The 11146-nt window shown below is 32.9% G+C and overlaps 1 protein-coding gene across 3 annotated transcripts in view; it reads left to right on the top strand.

Moving 5' to 3' along the window:
- The window catches only part of LOC122257369 (tetratricopeptide repeat protein 33), a 9433-nt gene extending 1674 nt beyond the window's left edge, over positions 1-7759 (top strand). For 2 of the 3 annotated variants that reach the window (XM_043022624.2, XM_043022623.2), the window contains exons 2-5: positions 1042-1179; positions 1674-1844; positions 2237-2428; positions 3859-7759. In XM_043022624.2, the coding sequence (XP_042878558.1) occupies positions 1042-1179; positions 1674-1844; positions 2237-2428; positions 3859-4092 (735 nt within the window). In that variant the 3' untranslated portion in view covers positions 4093-7759. Of the gene's footprint in view, positions 805-1041; positions 1180-1673; positions 1845-2236; positions 2429-3858 lie in introns of all 3 variants that reach the window. The other variant, XM_043022625.2, reaches the window with a different exon arrangement.
- The last annotated feature ends 3387 nt before the right edge of the window (positions 7760-11146 follow it).

Genomic DNA, 11146 nt, shown 5'->3' with positions numbered 1-11146 from the left:
TTATTCTATCAACCATTTCCCAAAGTAGGCCTGGTCATTCTGTCGTCATTGGTTCATTGAACAACTTATGCCAAAATGTGACAATTTTTTATATGCTCTTGAGTTGTTCATCATCTGTTAGGGGCAATGTTGGTTCTCCAGCTGGGAAGATATGAAGTGTATTAACCCTCTTGTGACGGGTGGTACACTACTGTACCGTGCATTCTAGGCCCGTTCTCTGGGGACGCGATACGGCGTCGTTTATTTAACTGATTTTGGCCTATGTGTTCGAGAGCCCCGGCATTGTGACATGCTAGGCTGGAATGCCCCCGTCGTGAATGGGTTAAGGAAATAATGTGTGTTTGTGTTAGGGCTTTTAACTATGGGAAATAAAGGATGCAAAAAGTTAAGTTCTGAATGGGACTCTCATTTCTATTTTCCTCTTTATTTGTAGGTAGAATGTAGCTAGTCCCATTCCGTATGATTCAGTCAGTGTATATTGAAGACAAGATTAAATTTTATTTGCAGGTGCCTGATAATTTAGAAATGTAAAATTTGACTTGGAAAGTTTGAGTTTTGCATATGTTCTCTGACTAAGCAATTCCAACCATGATTATTACTCAGAAGTGATGGATAACAGTGTTGATTGCACCACAATGCTTAATAAATGATCATTGGATTTTGTGACTTCAGTAAGAAAGTTTACCTCATCATTCATTGTAATATGTATTTGAAAATATAGTATGTTCATTTATTCTTGTTTCTTTTTTGATAAATTACTATTAATTGAATTTATAGCATACTTGCTGCAAGGAACTAGTCCAGGTAATCTTCTTTATTAAACTCATATTTTCTTCATAAAATAAAGCTAAGATTAGATCTTTTATGAATAAATTTATGATTACTTTTAATAATTTACTAATCATTGTATCCACTCACTGTAAAAACTTTATTTTCATAACTATTTATATTTTGCAAATATAAGAAAACTATCAGGATAAGTGATGAATTATAACACTTCAGATAAGCAAGACAATAATTTGAGGATATTTTTTGTTTTAGATGCAGTCATTTGGATGGAAAAGAAAGGCTGGCTTAACCAAGCCAAGGCCAGCACTGTTTTCTCAGGATAATGTGGAAGTTGACACGGATATGAATGATCCTGATGTTGACTGGTTAACAGCAACAAAAAAGCCAAAGGTAGGAATTAACATCTTATCAAGAGCCAAGACATTTTGAGATGGAATTGATATAAGAATTTCTAGTTCATGTGTGAACATAGAAAACTGACAATCATGTTGACTTTCTTTCAAGTATATGGAGAAACAGTACATTCTTATTATTTGAAAACTTAGGACATTCAGTGTCAGTGGCCAAGTGAACAGAGGTTTCTTCAAGATGTCATGCTATCAGAGTGAATGAATGACTTTTAAAAGTTGTTTAACTTCCTTCCAGAGAACATATATGATAGAGATACAAAGAGATGACAGATGAAGCAACTAAGGGACTGAATAATTAGAATCATAATATACCTTTGTTTCACACCAACAAGGAAGGTGCACATCATCACCAATTAAATCTGCACACAGCCCCTAACACTTATACAACTATGGTGTAAGAGGATATGTGACATCTGGATATATCAGGATATAACCATTCACAAACAGAATCTGAAACAATGTAGTTTCTCACAGGTTTTGCAACTTGAAGATGCAAAGGCAAAAGCACGGCGTCTAAGCAATGAGGGAGTAATGCTGGCAGAGTCAGAGCGCTGGTGGGCAGCCATTGGGAGATGGAATGCTGCCCTTGCCCTTACTCCAGATGACTACGCACTTCATGAAATGTTAGCCCAGGCATACATGCAGGTAAGGCTTGGTTATTTTTCAATGATTCTTTGTGTTTGTATAATTGAGATTACTGATTATTCCAAACTTTTATTTGACCTTCCTAAGTCATATTCATCATTTTTATTTTGAGGTTAATGAAAATGTATACTTTTTGTAGTACAATTTTTTTTTTTTAGATTGTAATTATTTTTTTTTTTTTCCACAAAGTCAGCACTACCAATGTTTTATTCGATCATAAAGACACAGCATCTCATCATCAAACTGTTGTTTGGCATTTTTTTTTCCATTAGATAGATGAATCTTTATTCTTCTTCAGTGATAGAGGAGTTGAGACTTGCTAATTTAACAGTGCTTTTCATCATAATAATCAACAAATATGATTTTCACATTTCCATTTTCCTTCCTCTAAGGTTGGAGAAGTGTTCCCTGCACTCAGATCTGCAGAGGCAGCAGTACAGCTATATCCAAACTGGTGGGTTGGACTGCAAACTCTTGGTAGAGCCCAGTTAGGGCTGGGAGATGTTGCTATGGCAGTGAAAACATTTTCAAAAGCAGTTCACATTCGTCCAGATCAACAGGAACTTTGGCGTGAAGATTTGCAGGTAAAATCTTGAATTCATATCTGTTTAGTCGTTTTAATAATTATAGTTTATAATTATGGTGAAGAACATCTTTTGGTTTTGTTAATACCACACCTTGATATATTTTCAAACCTTAATACTTGGGTAATGTTTTCCTAGAAATGTTGAGGCCCAAAAAGCTGCAATATAAAGATAAATAAATTGTACAAAAGTTGAGAACCCTAAAGCATCAAAAATGGTATTTAAAATATTTTGAGTAAATGTTGTAGATGATTTGGTGTACGTATTTTCATTATTATTTACTTTTCATTTGTCAGGATACTTGTATAGAGGAGAAAGAGAAAAAAAGAGTGAATCTACTGGAATATTTTTTTTTTATTCAGTTTCTCTTACTTCAGTATTATTTTTACACAATTGAGCTGTGTTTAGTATGCCTAATTAAGTAAGTATGCAGAGCTAGATAAGTCTGGTATTGGTATATTCCCTTCAGTAATGTGTTTTAACAGCAGCAAAACTATTTTAGTCATCCTAACCTATTTCTTTGCAAAATACAAAAAAAAGATAAACTAATGTTGTGAGTAGCTCAGCCATACTGAAAGGCATGATTGGAAAAGAAGGGAGCCAAGAGGAAGTAGATAAGAAATGGGATGGTGGGTGTAGTAGTCTCTGATGGCTTGGGAAGGGGTATAGAGAGAGCAATGGCAGAGAGAAGCCATCAACACTCAGAAAATGGGCCAGTGGGGTAGAAGTAGGCATAGAGACAGACAAGGAAGGGACCAAACAGTACAGGGATAAGAGTAAATAGGATGCCAAACAATACATCTGATTCATGTTAACCCATTTACGATGGGGGCATTCCAGCCTTGAATGTCACAATGCCGGGGCTTTCGAGCGCTTAGGCCTAAATCAATTAAATGGCTGGCACAATATTGTGCCGCCCGGCCACTGGGCTTTTGAATGAGCGGTACAGTAGTGTACCACCCGTCCAGAGAGGGTTAAAGTAAAGGTAGGAACACAGCCCACCAGTTTTTAAAATATGAAACTCTTCTTGGGCAACACGACTTGAAGCTGCAATTTACCAATATGCTCAATAGCCATGGATCAGAACTCAAGAGTTAGTATTTAATTTAATTTCACTATTCATTTTCACAAATCATCCAATTTATCCTGTTTCCTTGTAATTTTTGCTTTTCTTTATTGCCTCATTTTGTTTCCCAAGTATCTGTGTAGATTTTTTGTTCTATAGATCTTTCTTATTTTTGTTTTCTTTTTACTTGTTCTTATTTTGTTTAATTTGTCTTTCATTTTCTGCATTTATTATTTTTTTTTTTATGACCATCATTTCTTTTTTCTTTTTCTCATAGATCTCCATGTGCTGTTACACCCATTATTTTCTTTCTTCAATTTTTCCTTTCTTATCATTGATATTTCTCTTTCATTCTTTCTTTCAGTGGGCTGTTGGCCTCTTGAAGAAGTACAAGGAAATTGAAGCTGAGAAGGAGAAAGTGAAAGATGGAGCAACCATAACCGAGCCGTCCATAGAAGGAACTGTCAGAGAGAGATCCATCCAGATCTATGACAGACAGAGAAGAAAAGAGGCTCTCTTGAAAGGCAATCCAGAGAGCAATAATGATAATGGGAGTGTCATAGATGTGACAAAGATGGTGAGGATGAGGGTCACTTAGGCATTCTGCTATTCAGAGGTTCCTTTCTAGGATCTCGACTTCATGTGCTACTGCAGAAGAGGTGACCTCACGCTGTCCACAGCTTGAAGGTGGAAAGGTTGAAATGTGCTTAACCTTTGTGTAATTTCCTCACAGCATACCTCATGTGAATCACCTGGCATATGATATGAGTGTACTGATCAAAAGAACCATGTTTTTTTTTTTTTTTTTTTTTTTTCATGGGTCTGAGTATTTTGTATTTCAACAAATATTCAGAATGTGTAGGATTATGAAATGTTTTCAGTATTGATGAATATTTGTTTTATGTTTGACAGAGGTACCTATAATAATGAATGAATTGTTTCAAGCCCCTTGGTATAGTTTGTATGCCATTTCTATATAGGTGTATGCTTAATGCATGCATGTGTGCGTGAACAAACAACACACACACACACACACACACACACACACACACACACACACACACACACACACACACACACACACACACACACACACACACACACACACACACACTCTCTCTCTCTCTCTCTCTCTCTCTCTCTCTCTCTCTCTCTCTCTCTCTCTCTCTCTCTCTCTCTCTCTCTCTCTCTCTCTCTCTCTCTCTCTCTCACTCTCTTTCTCTCTCACTCTCTCTCACTTTCTCTTACTTTCTCTCACTCTCTCTCACTCTCTCACTAACTATCTCTCTCTCTCTCTCTCTCTCTCTCTCTCTCTCTCTCTCTCTCTCTCTCTCTTTCTCTCTAATAAACAAATAAACAAACATATACATATACATATACATATACATATACATATACATATACATATACATATACATATACATGCACACTTACATATATGCATACATACAAAAATATATTACATATACAGAAATGTATACACCCACACATGAGCAGCCAATGATATTTATACATGTATCCAAATGTATTTTTCTTTTATGTGCTCCTACTAAGAATTCTATTTTTCTTACTAAGTTCCTTTTTTAACACAATATTTTTTGGAAGTGTGTTATAATTCAGTGCACTACTCACTTTGCATGTTGGATGCCAATACACATGCATATTTTTATTTCCTCTCAGTCCTTCTTGATCATTTCCTTGAAAAATACATAAAAATGCTATTTTCAAAACTAATCTTTTACACAGTGACTTGGGGAAGTACAAACGAATGTTGATTACCAGTATTATAGTTTATCTAAAAATGATGGCATCATTCATGCTACTAATCTTTGAAGTGTCTTCCCCATGCCTCTAATATTATTGTCCCATTAACGGTATATTGGCAGTATTTGGTTATATGTTGGTATCCCAACATCTGCTTTTCTGTTCCCCATTTTTCAGTCAAGTGGTCTTCTTACTTGAATGTTGATCAACCTAGTTGTCTAAATTACCCAGTACCAATGTAGTTTGAAAACAGAAGAAAGAAAAAAAAATAAGAATATCGTAGTGTTTTCCGTAACTAACTTTCAATATTTTGCATTGACTCTTTAAATCATTTGGTTTTACTCTTCTAACTTTCATCATTGATTTCGTATGGTTTTCAGCATTGAAAGTACTGCTGAGATTTGAAGCATGAAATATGTCATTGTTACTGTTATTGGAAGGGGGTTTTGAGAAAAATAGATTAGAATTAACTACCATATAGTCATTGCAATTATCTGACAGAAAGGAGAGAGATTGGAACAGTTGGTACAAGCCAAATGAAAGGAACATAACTGATGTAAAATTGGTTGATCCTACAATTTTGGGTAATAGTAAGCTTGAAGAAAGTCCTTACAGATTTAAAGTTACAGTAATAAATGTGTGCTAATTTTAAACAGTATAAGAATAATGTTGTTTGTTTACCTTTAACACCTGTGTAATTTCATAAGAATGAGAAGAAACTACTGGATTTACTACTAATTTTGACATGACTCAGAGGCATTGCTACCTAACTACTGTAGTTGTTTGTTTGGACTGTCTTTTATGCTGAATCATAGCTTTAAAAACTACCTGCGGTTCACAGGAGTGATACTAATTGGTGGTTTATTTATTTGAGTAACAATAAAAGGTCAAATTGAAGGAAAGAACATGAAGATATTTTTGATGTGCACAATTTGGTCCCACAATATAGCATATTTCAAGCTGTACATATCATATTAAGCGACAAATATGTTTTAATCTAGTCATAAATAGAGAAAGGTATGACATAATGATAAAGTTGTATGTTTTTTTTATATATTTGTATTGCTAAAATGATCTCAAAGTTGATAGAAATTGTCAAAAGACTTATTGACAATGTTATACCATGATTCTAAAATAAACATGTCAGAGTATCATTAGCTTCTTAGGTAGCACAGTGTGAAGTCAGTAGTAGTCACATTTTTAGTCATAGTTATTGATAGGATCATGCATCACAGCCAAGAAGAAAATATGTTAATTATCCTTATTTATGTTCAGATTACATTGTTATTGCATTGTTAAAATAAATTATTCTGTGAAAATACAATTGACTCTGTATTCAAACCTTCTCTTACTGTCTGTCTGACTCACCCTCTCTCTCCCTCCCATTCTATCTCAATCTTCTGAAGTATCTGATGATATACCAAATACCAATGGGAACATCTCTTTTCAAAATTTCAGCAAAGTCTGTTAGGAATATCCGATTTGTGGATTTGAGTAATATACTTAAGTCTGGGATTTAGTGTTATAAACTATGTAACAACCTGCCGTTAATGTCTAGTGAGGGATACGAAATTAAAATATTTGAAAAAAAATCATCCTACTGGACCGCCTTTCAAGGGCCCTTTCAATTATGTAAATTAGTTTACCTCTGTCGTCTCTTCGGAAGTAGGGCCTATGACAGACGATTGACATGTACCAGAGTTTCTTCGAATCTACAAATGACTGAATTTAAGAAATATTACTGCTACAATAAGTATGTCCTAGAACTTTTACTAGCTGAATTTCTGAAATTAATCTCATTGTAATTCAACGAGTTCTGTTTTATGATCAGATTTGTGTCGGTGGATTTCCATTCTCGATTATCAGTCGTTAATAACCAAACTGTTGGCGTGGCAGACAGTTTTCTATAATCAATCTATCTCGACCAGCAGTTGATTATCGTGTATCTTAAATGCTCCAATAAGTAATCACTTCGGCAGCAAATATTACACCAAAATCAGATATACGTGGTTTTAGATTGACTAAATGAAGAATGTTTATAGAAATCGTCCGCTACAATAAACGTCCCTCACAGTAACTAATTGTATAACGAAATGAATTTCACAATAGTTCGTGCAACAGTAACAAAACAAGCACATAATTTATGGATGGATAGTTCACTAATTCTTCCGTCTGACAAAGTCTTCATAATCTTCAAATCCTTTATCCGTTACGAACTTCCGTGAATTATTGTATTGATAGTCATTTCCCAAGATAATACATATTAAAATGATATAGTATATAATTTACATACGAAATTTGTAGAAAATTCAGAAACGTACTTTAGTGTGAGGGAGTTGCAGGTCTGAGCTCATTATATCTGATACACAGCCCTAGATGATTGAAACACCTGATTGGATTAAGACTTACCCTTAAAATATAAATGGCACTGTTATTCATGATATGTAAAATATGCTTGTACTCATAGCGCGGAACAATAATCCACACTCTGATAATGTCATAATTTGCCTTTTTTAAATTTCATCATTCTACCTCTCACATTAGTGGCTTGTAATAATTCAGACAATTTGTTTTTTTCTCTTGTTCAACAGTATTAGAAAAACTATTTTTATTTACCATGAAGAACTTTTTGAATCTAGGAAAACAACTTTGCAACTTTGTATCCATATCCATCAGTACTAAGTTTTCATATCTTCTTACAGTTAGTTCACATTTCAGTTACTGGTTCATAATTAACTGTATCTTTTAACCCCTTGAGATGCAATCTTTATATATGCACCATATTTTTTCCATACAATACGCTGTTCAGATATTTATTTTAAGATATTTCAATTATATCAGAAAATACAACCCTTAATTTTAGTTAATATTTACTATACAAGCTTATAAAAAAAAATATATATATAAAAATTATAAACAAAAAAAAAAAAAAAAAAAAAAAAAAAAAAAAAAAAAAAAAAAAAAAAAAAATATATATATATATATATATATATATATATATATATATATTTGTCATTCAGTAAGCTATTCAGAGATTTTTTAAAATAACATCGTCTATGTACGGTCCGATATAGATATCAGTGCATAACATGGGGCAGTAAAGCTCAATTACAAATTACTGAATTTGTCTTATAGATTACGGAGTCATGAAATACATTGTCACGGATTATGCCAAACAAGAACGTTGAGATGAGCAAGAGGAGATGATATTGTGGAACTAATTTTTGACCGATATCTTTGATCGATAGCTTGTTTCATTACCTGCAGCTGTGCTAGCTGTTTGGTTACGTAATATGTTTAGTTCCTCCTTGCGAATATAGGATTCCCAACACTCGTCTGTCATGTGGTGTAGAAGATTTTTTATTTTGTATTTTATTTATTTATTTTTTTTTTACATCCTTGTTATAGTTGCAGCATCTTTTAGTGGAAGCATGTCCCGTATTTCCATTCACCAACACCAGATTTCTTCATTTGCAATAAAGTTGCATTAGTGGTTGTTTTAACGAACTTTTAGTGAAGAAGGCTTTTTTCAATGTCTTTTCTGCTTGTAAATTTTAGTTACCCATTTTGAAATTATTCATACAAATTATTTTTTTTATCGAACAAAGAACATTGTAAAAATAATCTTAGAAATAATGATCCAAAAATTATTATTCATATAACCGAATCGAACCGAACCGAATGTATTCACACCCAAAAAAAAAGAAAAAAAAAAGAAAAAAAAAGAAAGAAAAAAATAAGACTGCTTTTGGGCAAGCGCACTTTCCTGCTCATATCTAGAAAGCGATTGAAACTAGATAAACAATTCAAAGAGTCTAGCAATCCTATCCATTTTAATTCAGGTCTGAATGCAATAACCTTTCAGCCAAATCAATATTGTTCAAATCATTTAAGGACGTAGTCGTCAATATGGTATTCAGTAGGCAATGGGACGGTCAAATATAGTTCTTTTGATCTGAAGAAAGCTTAGGGTACTCCTTAATAAGCACAAGCCCCCCCCCCCACACACACACACACAACTTAACTGCTGTACTATTTGGCACAACTAGAGGTGCACTCCTCAGCTGGAATGCTACCGACAACAAACATTTGTCATAGGGGTTGCTATGCTATACAGCTGTAAGTATATACATTTATTCATAATACTGTACTTTTGCGAGTACTGTCAACGTATGGGCGCTGCATTCATACCCTCTATTGTCGGAAATTATATGATTCAAAACCATGATCCCATACCCTAATTATTGCAATAATGCTTTCGCAAGGATAATTTCTGATGCAATTGCTATACAGCCACTAATAGGGTCGTAATATTTTAAAGTTAACATTCATTGCAAGCTATCGTAGCCTTGTTCCAGCAAATTACAATTGTTACAGCAAAGAGGACAATCTATCACATTTGCGTAGACAAACCATGTTTTTTTTCTTGGAATGAATAATAGGTACACGAGGCTCATTATCATCTCTATAACGATGTAATTGTAATAACGACACAAGAAATTGGCCAAGCCGTAATTACGTGACAATTCCATTCCAACGGTTTCACTTGGTCTGCCGAAGGTTAGTTCTCAGTAATGTTGTTCATGCCTTTGTCACTCCTTCAGGAATTGCATTCAAAACGAATCACCGAATTAAGTAATTCCATTTAGCTAGACGCGGACAGCAGGGCGCGGCAGGTGAAGGTCAGTGAACTTGGAGGCCTTTGGTGGAACGAGGAAGTCACCGGGAACTATTATCATCACTGCTATGATGATGGTGGTGATGATGGTGATGGTAATGACGATGACGATGGTGACGGTATAGGATACTGGTAATACTCATAATGGGGATAATAATAATAATGCTAATGATAATAGTAATAACAATAATGCTAATACTAATAATGCTAATGATTATGATAATTATAAAGATGAAAATGATATCAAGAAATAATGGTAGATATCCTTTTCCTATTATGTACATACATGTATGAATAGGTGTTATATATATATATATATATATATATATATATATATATATATATATATGTATATATATATATGCATATGTATATACATTTTAAAATTATATATAAACATGTATGTATATATATATGTATACATATGTATATATATGTATATATATGTATATATATGTACATATACATATACATATATATATACATACACATACACATACACATACACATACATACACATACATACATACACACACATGCATACATATATATGTATACACACACACACACACACACACACACACATATATATATATATATATATATATGTATATTATATATATACATATATATATATATATAAATATATATATATATATATATATATTATATATATATATATATATATGTATATATATGTATATATATACGCACATGTATATATATTATATATATATATATATATATAATATATATATATATATATATATATATATTATATATATATATATATATATATATATATATATATATATATAATATATATATTATATATATATATATATATATATATATATATATTATATATATATATTATATATATATATATATATATAATATTATATAATATATATATATATATATATATATATATTCAATACATACACACACACACACACACACACACACACACACACACACACACACACACACACACACACACACACACACACACACACACACACACACACACACACACACACACACACACACATACATATATAACAATTTCGTCAACAACAGAGAGAGAGACACCAACACCATTACGAAGATTTGTCGAGTAATCTTGGCGTAAGCACAACTGATTGATGTCTTATGATACGGGTGACCTAATATGAACATTATAAGGAATATCTGCCTTAGCTTATGA

This window comes from Penaeus japonicus, unplaced genomic scaffold (genome assembly GCF_977035675.1).
Source record: "Penaeus japonicus unplaced genomic scaffold, GWHDUDI00000001_assembly GWHDUDI00000003, whole genome shotgun sequence".
NCBI classification, from domain to species: Eukaryota; Metazoa; Arthropoda; class Malacostraca; order Decapoda; family Penaeidae; genus Penaeus; species Penaeus japonicus.
The sequence above is the reverse complement of the archived record's forward strand: the minus strand, read 5'-3'. Positions and strand labels throughout refer to the sequence as shown.